Genomic DNA, 14,461 nt, shown 5'->3' with positions numbered 1-14,461 from the left:
CGAAGGCATCCTTCTCGTTGAGTGAGTGACCGATACGACCCGGAGTATATATACATCCCCCACCCCTGTGGTAAATATACCGTGTATCCCCCCATTACACAAACGAATAAGCAGCGATGAATGGAAATGCATCCCCTATGATAACATACTCAAATCTTCATCTTCTCTTCGCTACCGATTAACTACTACCTATACAAACGAATTGAAATACAAATATACACATCACAAGACATAATATGTCCTAACGCCAGTTGGAAATAAGCCCGAGGGAAAAAAAAAAAAAAAAAAGACCAAATGCTTTTTTTTTGGTTTGAGGACAACAACAGTTATTTGACAAGCTATGGTTATCTGGAGACGGAGGAGTATTTCCACGTCCACACGCCCCTATTCCATACTCTTTCCACATCCACACAGCGTCATACTATCCTAATCACCACCACCCTTCTTTCAAATCTTACACACTGGTTCGTCTCCATTTTTGCCTTGGATTCACTAGCGTCTCTTGCCACCCCCGCGGCTCACCTTAGGAAACTCCACGGGAATGCGCAGGCGCGCCACGCGGCGGGCAGCGGCCTCGGCCTTGCCGCCCTTGATGCCCCACTTGGCGAACTCGGACTCGCGGGGCTTGTCGACGCGGCAGCCCAGCTCGCGGAAGTACTGCAGGATGACGGGGCTCTCGAGGTGGAGGTCGTCGCGCAGGTCGGCGGGGTCGGTGGCAAGCTCGTTGGGGGCGTTGCCGCCCTGGGAGCTGCTGCCGCCGTCCTTGGCGGGCTGGGGCGGGATGTGCAGCGAGAGGGCGCAGATGGTGGTGTGGAGGAGGGTGACGTCGTTGCGGGAGAGGGAGCCGCCGGCGCCGGGAGCGAAGCGGCGGCGGACGGCATCGATGATGGGGTCGGCGAGGGATTCCGATGTACTGGTACTTGTAGTGGAAGGGGAGGTGCCGCCGGCGAGGATGGTGCGGAGCTCGTCGCGCGGCGGGAGGCGTTTGCTGCCGGGGCCGGCGCCCTTGGGGTCGCGCTTGAGGTGGCGGTTGAGCTCGAGGAGCAGCAGGATGAAGCGTAGGATCTGGAGGTGGGTGGTGTTGCCGGACTGGATGACGGCGTCGACGCGCCGCGAGACGTACCGCGACGTCGTGACCACCGGCTCGCCCGCGTTCGCCGTCGCAATCCAATCCTGCACGCCCGGCAGCTGCCGCAGCGTCGACTCGCCGTTGGGCACCAGCTCCGCGAGCGGGTATACCTCGGCCGGGTGCGAGGCGTCCAGGTGCGGCGTCGGGATCGGCTTGTTGGCCTGCACCTGCGCCTGCACCAGCGCCTGCTTGGCGGCGATGTCGCTGACCCCCTCCGTTGGCATCGAGGACAGGATGGCGGATTCTGCGGCCGAGGCCGCCCCCGAGGGCAGGTTGGAGAGTTGCGCGTTCTCGGCCAGGGATTGCGCCGCTTTGCGGGATTGTTTGGTTCCGAAGGTGTTGGTAAGTTCGGTGCGTTGGGCGCGGAGGGTTTGCTGGAGATGTAAGACATTCATCGTTAGTTTATTTTTTTTTTTCGCCCAAGGGAAAAAAAGGTGGTGTCTCCGTCTGCAGAGACATGATCACCCAACCAGCGCACAAATCAAACTGGCATAGGCATAAACCAAAAAAAAGTATTAGAACTCACCAGCTCTTCCTCCTCGCTCTCCTCCTCCTCCTCTTCATCAATGGAGCGCAGCTTCCGCACCGCACCGCGCAGCGTCATCTTCCGCACCTCGACGAACTGCCATGTCTTATTCTCAGGATCGACCACGGCGACGTAGTGCTTCAGCTGGGAGTCGGCATCCTCCTCGGCCTCGCGACCCACAAAGTCCAGCTTGGGGTGTTCGGACGACTGGAGGAGCAGCTCCGACGAGACGATCCCCTTGTTGCGCGTCGAAGCGGAGGAAGTCTTGCTGCGGGTTTTCAGGTAGGGTTTGAGCCGGAGATTGCGGGGGGCGTTAAGGCCGGGGGTGGTCACTATTTTGTTGCCGCCATGTGTGGATTAGCATGTATAGTCTAATTTATTGCTTCCTGAGAAGAGTCGAGCTTTTTTGGAATATATAGGCGTTTACCAATGACCGGAGCGAGTTCGCTATCATCCTCCACCACGCTCGAAGCTAGAGGGGGCAGATCTTGGATTTCCAGCGCGGGCTTCTTGCTAGGCCGCTCGTGGCGATCAGAGGCGCGCTTGCGCTTCTTTTCGACCTTGTCGGAGACCATTGTGCCAAAAGATGTCCAAAGGGTATCAATCAGTCTGGGGCAGGGCGAAAATGAGCGGACTTCCGTGTCTCGTCGACCGGCGTGGATTTTGATATACCGGAGGAGGAAAAAGTCCCAGGAAAAAAGTTGAAGGCGGTCAGTTGGTCCCGAAATGGAAGGCGGAGAGAGACTACTATCTCAGCAGGGCGCGATTGCGGTGCAGATCACGGGGACACACAAATGATTAATTAGTCTATCACCATTTGTCTGGCCAGCAGCGTCGGATGGTCAATTCTGAAGAAGGTCGACAGAGTGCGACAATCGGTACACTATCGCACCGACTTCGATTTTCTACTTTACTTTATTTCTTGGTTTTACGTTGAAGTAGCAAAAGAGATTGCGTTTGAACTTTTTGTGATTGGAATAAATTCTCAAAGAAACCTCTCCACGACCCGAAATTCCCTTGATTTTTTTGTTTACCAGTGAAATCTCGAGACATGAGATATTGACCAGTTCCCCATAGAAGCTCAAAGACATCGGCGTATGATGATAAGAAGTACAGAATCAACAAAACCGATCCCTTTCCAACCCTACCAAACACATTTGCCAATCTCGAAGGATGGATGAGACGCGCCGCAGAGAACGCATCCCTTCCCCTGCCCGGCCACAATAGCGCGAGAGAAGCCGTCGTGAGAAATCGAAGACGTTTTCGAACCCGATGGATTGGAACGGAATTTTCGAAGTTCCATTTGTTGAACGGCGGATTCCGAATTCGAGTGGTAGATAAAACCAGGACAGGGCCCTTGATCCGAGATGGTGGAGAGAAGGGAACCACGTTGAACGATCATAAAAGGTTTAAAATCATCATCGTGACGTCGTTGCAATTCTTAGTTTTCAATTGTCGTGTTCAGCGTTCAACCTGAGTCTTCACATGCAGAGCTGAGATGGAGGGGGCGAGTAATTTATTTGCTGCGGTTACATATGTCAGCCATTGCTTTGACTATTGGACTATGATGGCTATCAAATTGAACTCACCTGCGAGCACGCATCTTTCTGCGCTTGCGCTTAAGGCGACGGACGCGCTTCTTTCTCCACTTGGCTCTCATCTTCGTAGATAGGACTAGAAGATGGCTGTTAGTTGTTGTCTAACCCGAACAATAGGGGGTCGGAGTAGTATACTCACACTTCTGCGAGGATGAAAGAGATGGTTGGAAGAAAGACGGAGAACGGCCGCGGTTGAGCTTCTTGTGTGCGCCGTGGCTGACTCAGCATCCAATGCCGCTAAGGGCTCGCTAGTGCTCTGATGGTTGTGATTGGCTACGCACTGGCCACCCTTTGCTTTACCGAGACCGCAGGGAACCACATTGGGTTTCACTCGTGACATCAACACTCCCGCCCGGTGTAGACTATATCCCAGCATCCTTTGACCGGGGGGCTTCTCGTTGGCTCGTTAGGCCGACAGAGTACAGATTCACTCGAAATACGATTGTATGAGTACGACTGTGTGTGATTGAGGTTCTCATTACTCATGCTTCATTATGCTTCAAGGTTCATAATCAGTAGGACCACGCTGTGCTCGGTCAATACTGCTGCATGCAAGACCATATCCTCCGCCTCACCGCTCTCCACTACACCCATAGTCAATGAAAAGCCCTAGCCCTATCTGTCTACTTCGTGGATGTCGGTGGAAATAACCAGATAGATGTCTATCCCAGATTGCAACAAGCAGTTCCCGCTTGTTAATAACATCTTTTCTAGTACGCGTATCGGTACGTCACTGCCAGATCACCTTTGATTTCTTCCTCGTCGTCGAGCAGTGTCGACGGGGTGTTACTGGCCACAATGCGGTCACGTCGCTTGTTTGCAGCCCAGATCGCTGCGAAGTAGATAATGCAGCAGGCGGCCGAGAAGCACTGGAAGGACAAACTGATGATGTATCCATTGCGGTAGAGAGGTGCATCTTTCGCTAGAAAGGCATAGGTCGAAATGAACCCACCAACTAGAGATTGCTGTCAGCTGCATGAAAGATCCTCTGGTTGCCCTGGCCCACTTGAATTTTGTGCTACTTACTGTTCCCAAACCCTATCTGCCATGCTGTTCCTACACTGCGTCGCCGATGGCCGCCTAGGTTCATAGCATACCAGCAGACAACCACGGGCATTGCGCTGTAGGTGCCACAGGTGACCATGAAAAGAGCGCCATACTGAACGTTCCTATGAGCTACACCGTGGACATTCAAGAGGATCCCGTATCCCGCCATGGTGACCAACATAGGAACCAAGGTGAACGCAAACCGGTGCTTGAATTTATCGGATAGAATCGCAATGATCATTGAGAAGACGAAAGCGGCCGCCCATGGTGGGATCGAGTACAGCTGCGTTTGGATGGCTGCATCATACGTTAATGCACGGTGTCAATCCGTCAGCCAAGGCTGGTCACTATACCTCCGTATCCATAGGTCTTGATGATAGACGGTGCAAAGTAGGCATACCCTGGAACTGTTAGCGAAGTCCTTTCAAACATGTGACAGGCTTTGCCGGGGCTAGCTCAATACTACATACCATAGGCCGAGACGACCTGACCAAAGTACATAAACCCGCCAATAAAGATTTTGTCTACATCTCCTAGTCAGCGTCCTTCCGAACTAATAAACGCGGTACTTACAGTCCTTGAACACATCCAGCACGTCTCGGAAACCGAAATGGGCATTGTGTCCGGCCTTGCCCACATCCTGAGCCAGTTTTGCCTGGATGTACCTTCGCTCCTCATCATTGATCCATTTGACATCCTCTGGGAACCCAGGAATGATGAAGTACCATACGAAGGAAATCACGCACGTGAGAACGCCTTCGATGATGAAAACCCATCGCCAGCCGCCGTAGCCTCGCAGGCCAGCCATCTTTCCGAGACCGCTAGCTAAGAGGCCACCAAAGGCACCCGCCAGGGTGGTGGAGCCGAAGAAGAAACTGAAACGCTTTTGTGCTTCGCTTCGCTTATACCACGTACCGAGCAAATAGAAGCCTTGCACGTAAGTTGCAGATTAGTCCGGTGGCCAAATACGCACAGCGACAAAGACAGCACTTACACCCTGGGAACATGCCCGTTTCGAACATCCCTAAGACCTGCGTATCAGCCTAAATTGCATCCCAACAACGAACATGAGAGCAATTGTACCCAGGAACCAGCGCGTGGTTACCAATCCACCCCAGCTAGTCACCAATCCTTGACAAATCATGACGAGGCCGAAACCGAACATGCACAGGGACACTATGAGCATCGACGACATATCAGCCAATGTCCACACCACAACTATGCACAGTTCCAGATACTCACACCACACATGTGGCTTCAGCTTCTTGAGTAGCAGGTTGGACGGGATCTCGAAGAGCACATATGGCACGAAGAAGATGGTCAATGCAGTGTTGTACTTGGTACCGGTGACAATGTTGAGATCCTTCTGCAGTCCGAGCACCGCAGCGTTACTGATGTTCACCCTGTAGCCGTCCACCGTCAGTGAACCTATCACGGACCTATCTTCCGGGACGTAGGGACACATACCGATCCAAGAAAGCCAGCAAATACATTATGCACAGGCATGGGACGACGTGCCAGTCAATCTTGGCCATCAATTTGCGCTCGGTCGTGGAAGTCAGCGGGGGCAGGCCCGCGGCGGACGTCTGGATCTGCTCCTCGGTCTTCATCTCGGTGAAATAAGGGGACGGTGACCCTACGTTGCACATAAAGGTGTTAAAGCACTGGATCGTGCTGCGCATGAACCGTATGGGAGGACATACCTGGATCGCGACCCATTGTGCTTGATATCACTTTGAGTACAAGCTTCAGAGACCGGGTCCTAAGGATAATTTGAGTAGACACTGGGCTTATGAATCAATCTGCAGTAGTGCTTGCTTTCTTTTCAAGACTGATGAAGTAAGGTGGTCAGGACTCTGGGAGTGACGGTCTGTGTGCGTAATTCACTCGGTAAAGATGAGTACAATCGAGTCTCATGGGCATCAACAGGGAGGAACAGAGAAGCGCCGAATTAGGGGATTTCAGAGACTATTTGTGGAGAGTAAGCAGAGGAGAAGAGGGGAAGGAAAAAGTCAGCTCAGCTGTGTTAACACCCAACTACTCAGCTACAGCTCACTAGGTATCAAAGATGCAATGAGAGCCGACAGTGCCAGCCAATCCAGCCAGTCACCTAAGCCGGCACTCAGTACCGACCTGCGACTTGAAGCTCGGCTGAAGAATTGGACTTGCGGCCTGACGGTCGACTTTATGCTAAAATCGCTGGAATATACATTATCAGGCATCTACTATATGAGCTTAACATACAGAAGACTGCTGCGGGAGATAACCTTGTCAATTCCGGCGAGCATTCTACAGGACATGTTTCCGGATATGGCGTTTTCTTCATAGATACCAACCCCAGATAAAAGCCTTCAGCTCAACTCTCACCCTCGGCAAGTACAATGGCTCTAGAGCAGTCTATCAGTCTGTCCGGTAAGTTGTGGCCGAGTTCAGCTTTAGAAGTAGAAAGAATTGACTAGTATTGAAGTGGATTAGTTAGTTAGTTACCCCATACTCGGATGACTAAGGCAGCTGCCAGGCGGGTCCACTCGCTTCTCCCCGCATTTTATGAAATCTACTACGTATGTATGAATGGATTCCAGACGTGACCCCTCCTAGGCATGGAAGTAGGTTGCGACGATCGAAATTTCTTTCAGTTTGAGGAGGTGATCAGGCTATGATTGGTTTCCCGATATCGTACATTTGCCCAATTTCAGCGCCGGGTTATTCCGCCCTCTATCCGCTAGTCATCTCCGGTTCTAGTGACATGTCAAGGAGAATAGATACATTCGTGGTATTTGCTTAATCGCCGGTCTTGCGAGTATATATAGTAGAGGAAGGTCGTTAAATGTTCATTCAGGGAGCAACATCTTCGTAGAATGCGGGAATCTCTCCAATTCATGCAGTTAGTCCTGTTGAGGGTTGATCCTCTACAGCCTTGCCCCACGCCGTCTCGAAGGTTGAGTCATCTGCAACTGTCAGACTCGACATCGATTGAAGAGCCTGGTCCTCAATGTCCTCCGTGTCAACCATGACGGGGCCAGGGGAAGAGGGCGTGTCAGAGCTTGCTTCTGCCGGCAATCTCATCGACTGCGTTTTCGCATCAGACTCGAGCAGCTCAGCATCGAAGTTGGAGCTGTACACGACGGCCGCAAAAGCTTCCAGCTCCCGAACTCCTTGTTCCATGGCATTAAGGTACAAGTTGGGAGGCACAGTGCCGTTGCCGATCACATGGGCTTGTCGAGCCAATACGGCCAGCACATTTGCCAGCTTAGTCTTCGGTTCTGAGCTGACTGCCCCAGGGACGACCGTAGCAACGGAAGTGAATGACTGAGGGGCAGGCGTGTGCGATGCTTTAAAAGCTTCGGCTGCGCATTGCTGGATCAAGGTTTCGAAGCACTCGTTGTTGAGAAGCAAGACAACGCGGGTAAATGTCGGAGAGTCAATGAGGTCAGCTGTCTCGTCCAACAGGTGCCGTAGTGTCGCAGTGGTTTGAGGGGTCGAGGGTTCCGTCACTCCTAGAACACCAGACTCTTCCAGTAGATGATCCTCCTCCTCTCTCGGGGGAAGCAGATAGGATAGCCACTTCCGGTGTCTAAATGGTCAATGACATGCCAGCAGACATATGACAAGAGTCAAACCTACTTTCTGTCTTCCTCGGTATCCCCCTCCACTTTCCTTCGGACTTGCAGGGTCAATTCTGCCAGCTTGCCGCGCGAAATATCCTCTCTGGGGTTGCACGACCCGAATACTTCCGTCACAGCTGATTGCACCTCCTCCATCAATTGCTTCCAGCCACGGTGAAGAAGCCACCAACTGAAGGCCAGATAGCGCCGGTTGGTTTCGAAGTCATTACCCAGAGTCTGTGTAAGGTCATCATCATCATGATCTTCAAGTCTGATAGTCGATGCATCCGCTGGGGGTGTGGCCATAGAAATCACGCTAGACAGGTAATTTCGACGACCCAGAAGGTTAAGTTGAATACGAGTGAAGATAGTCAGTAAGGATAGGGTGTAGATCAGCGTAAAGGACCTAGTGATAGCTGCCATGAAACCGTCAGCTCCCGAAATTGGCCAAAGCACAGCCGAAAGCAACTTACAGGTGATCTTAACCTCATTCCACAACTGAGTCTTGTTGCGCTTTGGCGACGGCGAGGGTGCGGCAACCTCAAGTGTGGATTCTCCTAGCTGACTTGCGCGGACAAAGCCATCGCTCTGGAAGCTGGAGAGGCTTCGGCGATCATCGTCTGTGATACTCGGCGAGATTGAGCTTAGATCAGAGCTTGTTCCCTCCGCCGTGCCGAGGCGAGCTAACCGCTCCGCGCGCTTCTTTTGTAGCTCTTTCGTCAACTCCTCGACCGGCAATGCCTCCAGTATATCCTCCGCTGCAGTGGGTAAGAGTGCTAGGATAGTGTAGGTACAGTCGGTTTGGTTCTGTTCGAAGCGTCTCCGTAGACTAGATCGGGGTAGGGCTCGTCAGCGACCACTTCGGAGCACACGAGCACATCGCAACACGGCCCGAGCTCTTTCATCAGCGAAGAGATCACATACTTCTCTCGAGCAATACGATCACTTCCCATACGCTCGCTTGCTTCCGAGATCTTGCCCAGTACATATTGACCGGCAAGATAGCCCGCGCCGATAACGCCGGCTCCGATTGCAAGGCCCTTGCGATTGCGCTGGAACCAGCGCTTAGTGGCACTGATCATGGTGGAGTGGAGCGATGATCGGGGGCGTCAGCAGGAGATTGTTGGGGGAAGTGGGAGAAGATCAGATCATCCTATGTAAGAAGCAGGAGTAGAAGAGAAGAGAGCAGAGGGTGTTTTGACAGGAAAGAATTTAAAAATGAAGGATCAGGATGGTAAGAGGCGTGAAAAGGAAAGCAACCGGGGGGGGGGAATGGGAGGGAGAGCTGGCACACGGTCGGCGAGTAGAGAGAGGGAGGACAATCCGGCCTCGGCTAAACCAGTTCGGCGTATGATAACAGCTTGTGTCCAGCTTCAGAGTTGTGTGTGATCTTCACTGAGATGGGTCTAGTATTTTTGAATAATTGACTAACCTATTGGCAACTTACTGTGTACTATAAAGAGCATGTAATGTATGAGTACTAATCTCGATTCAATCTACTTACCTGTCCATTCAAAAGGTTGCATCATCGCTGCTGCTGCTGCTGCTGCTGGATCCTTATCCGGCCTGAAAACTGGTGCCTGGGCTGTCAGGCTGACCTGACCTGTACCGTACCTGAAAGACAACCTTGAATTGTCATACATAACCTCCAAAGATACGGCGCATCAATCGCAGTCCTTGTATAGCATGGTCTACAAATGCTTCATGTAAGGTAGACTTGACTCATAATAGAAGAGAACACAAAGAAACAATTAAATCAGGAGAGAGGTGATGTTCAGGGAAGGAGAGTAGAGAATCAGCCAGCGTGGGGTAAGATTGATTAATTATGCCGATTACAATGATTTTACATACCAAGGATGACTGACTGGAACCGACTTTCCCATTATCTCCTCCTCCTGCTTCCCCTCCACTCTTTCAATGCACCCACTCTCTCTCTCTCTCTCTCTCTCTCTATTACTACACCTCCTCCCAATCTTCCCCCTACATCCTCCATGACCTTTTCATACATATTCAAACTCAGTATATCTTGCTACTGGCAGAACATGCACCCCTCATGAACCTTGCTCCATGTGAGACTTCCCGGCGATCATAAGACAATTGCCCCCCCTCCAATCCAACCCCCGATCCCCAACGACAGCGTCATCGCCCTCCAGCGGCCCTTACAACCCCGGGTTTCAATCATCATCCCCATCCCCCTCCTTCAAACACACCGCATACTCTCCACCTTGCACTGCACAGCGCGGAGAAATATAGAACTTCGCCCTCGGTATTCGGAGAAGCGATAGTCTGAACGGTATTATCCAACCCGACGAGCACAACACCCTCCCCGCGCCCGCCATTTCCGGGCCCCGGAACGAGTTTCTAGGGAAGATGGAGCCCCGCAAAACGCCTCCGGAGTACTTCCTTGAAATCTTTGCCGACACCACCACCGTTCGAGACGTCTTAAAGGGTCAGTTCCCCGTTGTCCAATTCTCCTAAACACATCAGAGAAACCTTTCCATTTAATCTTCAATTAACCAACACTTTCCCTCAAAATTCCTTAGGTATCCTCAACCTGATCTTCTTCCACCGATACTTCCCCTCCATCCGACCCACCACCTTTGACGTTCTAGACTTCACTCTCCCCGCCATCAACGACGTCGACCTCGAAACTCTCATCGACTCGCGCATCAGCTCCCTCGTCCGCCAACACTCGGCAACCAGCGGCGGCGGTGGTGGTAGTGGCAGTGCCGGGGGCGGCGTCCGCGGCCGCATCGCAGTGGAATTCTACGAGAAGCGACGCCGACGCTCCGGCATCTGGTTTGGCGGCCTAGCGGGCAAAGGTGAGGAGGAAGTCTGCTGGGAGGTCTGGAATCTGGACGTGACTATCGCCACGCCACGGACTGAATCTGGTATGTATGGCATATATAGACTTCACGCCGGTGGACATTTCCCCTCCGACATCTGGCATTTTCCTTCCTCGGCTCTTCCCCTACCCCGCCCCAATGTCATACCCATCCTGTCGAATTGTTGCAAAAACGAGGCCGGTTAATGGCGACTCCTATGACTGACCACCATTTCAATTTTTAGAACGGGCTAAGGTCCGCAAAGCAATGGAGAATATGCTCCAGAAGGCTGCACTCAAGATCCTCGCCGTGGTCAATCGCGATAAGGATCATATCCCACCCATCACGACCAGCGACTCCAACCCCTTCCCTTATCGCATTGTCCTCAACCCGCGCACAGATGGGTGGCAGAATAGGTTTGGGCTGTATTAAGAGGAAGGCGGAAGGGGGGTCCCACCCTCAGCGGTCTTGTCTGCTTGCATTTGCATCTGCATTGGCTGGGCTACAGATACCCAGGGCATTTTCATCATATTGCTTTCTATCTATCTATTCATTTTCTCTCCCTGGCGGTGTCCGGCACCCCAAGGGTTTTGGTCATGGGCGAAAGTGAAGCATGACTTTCGTCTCGCGGTGGGCCAACATATCTAAATCTTGTGGATGTACTGTACTATACGATACGACTTTAGGATGATGTTAGTCCCCTTATGACTTGTCTTGTCTTGGCTCTCGACGTTTCAGGGCAAATGTGTCATACTCGGAGAAGGAAGCCAATCAAAGACGCAATCAACAGTGCTCAAATTACCGAGAGACATTATGCATCCAATATACCTAGCTAAATCATCCACTACGGCACGGGACTCGATCTATCAATTAGTCCCGCCCGTAGCGTTTCCCGCCCCCTCCATCATGCATCATCCATCAATCACATCCATAAAACGTTCTACTGCCCAAGCAATTCATGACAAAACAAGAGTAACATGACAAGGATTGGCCCAGCCCAGACTCTCCGTTTTCTCCACCAGGAGTCCCAAGAACTCCAGGTGATTACCTTCCCTCTTTTCAATCTTTATTCAATCCAGTTCAAAAGAACATGAATCGTCCAAACATATCAAAGAAGACGTCATATCCAACACTCCGCCGGCTGGTTCGGGGTTTTTTTCGACCTCCACCTGTCGAGAGCCCTGGGGTCTGATCTACAGTCTATGGAGACTGCAGATCGGCCTCACAGCTGCTCAACTTTCTAAGTAAAGTCTATTTACTGCGCCTTGGTGGCAGCGTCGGCCTGGGCGCGGAGGTTCGCAGAGGTGGAACCACCCTGGAAGAAGCGACCGAGCACGGGCTGGATGAAAGAGTGGAAGACGATTTGAGCACCGCTAGAAGAAAGGGTCAGTCAGAGTCGGCTTAGGCAACCCCTAAACAACAATGGGCGGGTTGAACAGGGTGACATACTTGGTCTGGGGCAGAGCCATCCAGAGGACAAGGGCGAACTTGAAGATGTAGTAGAAGGCTGTAATTCGCGCACATTAGTCGTTTCGTTACTTCATCAATGACCACCACCCCCGAAGAAGAGCAACGGATACGTACGGAACCAGTAGGGAGCGCTGACGGCGCTCTCAAGGACGGTGAAGAAGGCATAAACAACCCAGTACTATGGCACAATCACATGTTAGTTGCTGCTGACGAACAGACGTCACGTGCTCCAAGGTCGGATGGTCGGGATGGAGAGTATCTCCATCTCGGGACCCATGCCGCCTGAAGCGCGATAAGAGAATGCGATCACGGGGACATACCGTCAACCACTGCAGAAGATTGTCGGGTTAGCATCATTGTCGACTATTGGTGTAGAAAGATCAGAATTGCAAAACATACCTGCGTGTCGTCGGCCTTACCGGCGGTGAAGAGGGCGTTGAGGGAGTAGTAGCCAGGGATGACAAAACCGGCGAGGTTGACGAGGAATTCACCGGCAATGTTGAAGAAGACGAGGAAGGTGTAGATACCAACCAGGCCGAGGATCACGTAGACCTTGGGGACGGAGGACTGGCGCTCAAGGTTGTTGAGAAGGGGGTACTTGGAGAGCTGAAGAGGAGTTCCCACAAAAAGGGAAGATTAGCTTCAGAAATATCAAAACATGGTAGGAGCTTCATCCCTCGGGGATGGGAAAAGCAGCAAAGCAAACAACAATCACACAAATCAGAGCAAATGAAGCCTGAGATGTCACAGTTCACACAAAGCAAGACACGGATGAGGCCGAAGCCGACGCACACACGACACTTACCTCCTTGTCGAGCTGGGCAATGGCGTGCTGAGCACGATCCTGGAAAGAAGCCATTTCGGATGGATTGGACAAGCTAATCTGAACAACTACGATTAGATCGAGGTATTGTGAGATGGAAAGTTGAAAGTTTGGGGAAGGTTTTCGGGGGGTTGGAGGGGGAAGAGTACGAACAAGGTGGTTGTGAAGGAGAAGAGTCGAATCGTTATCAGTAGGCAGGATGTTTTTGGCAGAGCTGGTGGAAGAGGAAAGGGAAGGAGAGGTGAGATTCAAAAGGACGAGCTGGCGGTTACGGAATGGAAATCGGGCCTGTTTCCCCAAGGACGGTGCGTCACATCACGTGATGATTCGCTCATGACGTCGAGGGCTTTGAAGAAGCCCAGATGACGTGGTGCTGGGAGTCCTTCACTTCGGCGGAACTTGGTCTAGAAGCCTCGATACTAACGATCATGGTTCGTTCCCTGGGGAGTTTCCTAGCATCATATGGGCCCTTTCATCTCGTTGTTTTTCTTACCTCCTTCCTTAGGATGAAAATGTGTATCAGCGACCCTCTCAGCAGATGCGGTGGACATACAGTACAGTACGAATAGCTGCGGAAGACGATAGCGTAATAAACGGTATGCTTCTCGTACGGTATCGTATGGATATGCTACGCTGCATATCTATTAGCTTCTGCTGCAACAACAAATGGCTGTAGTTTGGACTATCTATAATCCCCATGCCTACCTCATACTCATATTATGCATGGTACTACTGTAGCTCTCCAGAGTTCCAATTAGAGATAAACCAATAACCTCCTTCCACGCATCACTCTGCTATATCCCAGTGTTCCCCCAACCACTGTACTACTGGTGTTGCAGCTGGGGCCAGCTTGCATTTGCAGTCCCCAATCGAACAATCCAGAAGAGTAGCGACCGATCAAGGCCCGCATTATACCCAAGCTAGGCTTCGACTAGGAGAAGAAGCAATAGATCTATCTATACTTAGATTGGTCTGATCTAGATCTGCCACCAGGGATGAGCAAGGAAGAAGATCCAATTAGTTATTCCTCCCTTCATACGTGGCTACTCCGTACATGGTAGTCCGTACGGTACAATCCCCTCTCTGTAGAGCAGGCTCCTACGTAGAATGTGCTACAGAGTATCACTCAGCCCGTCGAGCACCATTTCCTATGACGAAACCACAATCAGACAACAACTCATACATTACAAAGGACTACATTGACTATGGCTAAATCACAAAAGGACGGAGAATCCAAATTACAACCAAGGCCATCATCCTCCGAGAGACGCGTGGTCTAGCCACTTTTGCCCCCAAGCCCAACGACCCGAGCAACGGCCGTTGCAGAAATCGTAGGAGGGAAAAGGGGGGAAGGAAGGGGAAGAAGAGAAACGAAAATGGAACATGTCTTCGACCAGGCTCCCAATCCAGATATCCTTCTCAGACAGCAGAAATGATT

General features: G+C 51.7%; 4 protein-coding genes across 4 annotated transcripts; 1 reads left to right on the top strand and 3 right to left on the bottom strand.

The window, feature by feature from the left end:
* Nucleotides 1-346: 346 nt before the first annotated feature.
* BO95DRAFT_423736 (DNA-directed RNA polymerase I subunit RPA49) lies at nt 347-2,308 on the bottom strand. Its single transcript, XM_025584645.1, has 3 exons — nt 2,083-2,308; nt 1,656-1,987; nt 347-1,503 (listed from the first exon to the last, which is right to left on the bottom strand). The coding sequence occupies exons 1-3, from the start codon at nt 2,228-2,230 to the stop codon at nt 493-495; spliced, it is 1,491 nt and encodes a 496-aa protein (XP_025437377.1). The 5' UTR covers nt 2,231-2,308; the 3' UTR covers nt 347-492.
* A 1,425-nt stretch (nt 2,309-3,733) lies between these two features.
* Nucleotides 3,734-9,159, bottom strand: BO95DRAFT_476886 (MFS transporter). The gene is made up of 10 exons (XM_025589958.1): nt 8,830-9,159; nt 8,379-8,734; nt 7,925-8,321; nt 7,424-7,838; nt 5,768-5,892; nt 5,543-5,703; nt 5,384-5,476; nt 4,874-5,230; nt 4,280-4,597; nt 3,734-4,208 (listed from the first exon to the last, which is right to left on the bottom strand). Exons 1-10 carry the CDS (start codon nt 8,985-8,987, stop codon nt 3,964-3,966), a joined length of 2,625 nt encoding a protein of 874 aa, XP_025437376.1. The 5' UTR covers nt 8,988-9,159; the 3' UTR covers nt 3,734-3,963.
* Nucleotides 9,160-9,812: 653 nt separating this feature from the next.
* On the top strand, nt 9,813-11,162 carry BO95DRAFT_518348 (autophagy-related protein 101; the record flags this gene model as incomplete). The annotated part of the gene is made up of 3 exons (XM_025591966.1): nt 9,813-10,354; nt 10,449-10,796; nt 10,975-11,162. The coding sequence occupies exons 1-3, from the start codon at nt 10,276-10,278 to the stop codon at nt 11,160-11,162; spliced, it is 615 nt and encodes a 204-aa protein (XP_025437375.1). The 5' UTR covers nt 9,813-10,275.
* A 500-nt stretch (nt 11,163-11,662) lies between these two features.
* On the bottom strand, nt 11,663-13,268 carry yop1 (putative membrane biogenesis protein (Yop1)). The gene is made up of 7 exons (XM_025581645.1): nt 13,177-13,268; nt 13,006-13,083; nt 12,600-12,806; nt 12,521-12,529; nt 12,315-12,378; nt 12,180-12,237; nt 11,663-12,103 (listed from the first exon to the last, which is right to left on the bottom strand). Exons 2-7 carry the CDS (start codon nt 13,057-13,059, stop codon nt 11,986-11,988), a joined length of 510 nt encoding a protein of 169 aa, XP_025437374.1. The 5' UTR covers nt 13,060-13,083; nt 13,177-13,268; the 3' UTR covers nt 11,663-11,985.
* Nucleotides 13,269-14,461: the final 1,193 nt, after the last annotated feature.

Source organism: Aspergillus brunneoviolaceus (genome assembly GCF_003184695.1).
Source record: "Aspergillus brunneoviolaceus CBS 621.78 unplaced genomic scaffold BO95scaffold_89, whole genome shotgun sequence".
NCBI lineage: Eukaryota > Fungi > Ascomycota > Eurotiomycetes > Eurotiales > Aspergillaceae > Aspergillus > Aspergillus brunneoviolaceus.
This window is presented reverse-complemented; position numbering and strand designations above follow the sequence as displayed.

What these genes read in the sequence shown, in the direction of transcription:
- BO95DRAFT_423736 (XM_025584645.1), bottom strand. Translation starts at nt 2,230, where the DNA reads ATGGTCTCCGACAAGGTCGAAAAGAAGCGCAAGCGCGCCTCTGATCGC. An exon ending in CGAACTCGCTCCGGTCATTG is followed by an intron (nt 1,988 to 2,082) that starts GTAAACGCCTAT and finishes GCAACAAAATAG; the next exon opens with TGACCACCCCCGGCCTTAAC. An exon ending in AGAGCGAGGAGGAAGAGCTG is followed by an intron (nt 1,504 to 1,655) that starts GTGAGTTCTAAT and finishes TTACATCTCCAG; the next exon opens with CAAACCCTCCGCGCCCAACG.
- BO95DRAFT_476886 (XM_025589958.1), bottom strand. Translation starts at nt 8,987, where the DNA reads ATGATCAGTGCCACTAAGCGCTGGTTCCAGCGCAATCGCAAGGGCCTT. An exon ending in GATCGTATTGCTCGAGAGAA is followed by an intron (nt 8,735 to 8,829) that starts GTATGTGATCTC and finishes ACCCCGATCTAG; the next exon opens with TCTACGGAGACGCTTCGAAC. An exon ending in GCTGGATGTGTTCAAGGACT is followed by an intron (nt 4,598 to 4,873) that starts GTAAGTACCGCG and finishes CGTATGATGCAG; the next exon opens with CCATCCAAACGCAGCTGTAC.
- yop1 (XM_025581645.1), bottom strand. Translation starts at nt 13,059, where the DNA reads ATGGCTTCTTTCCAGGATCGTGCTCAGCACGCCATTGCCCAGCTCGAC. An exon ending in TTGCCCAGCTCGACAAGGAG is followed by an intron (nt 12,807 to 13,005) that starts GTAAGTGTCGTG and finishes ACTCCTCTTCAG; the next exon opens with CTCTCCAAGTACCCCCTTCT. An exon ending in CAGCGCTCCCTACTGGTTCC is followed by an intron (nt 12,238 to 12,314) that starts GTACGTATCCGT and finishes CGCGAATTACAG; the next exon opens with CCTTCTACTACATCTTCAAG.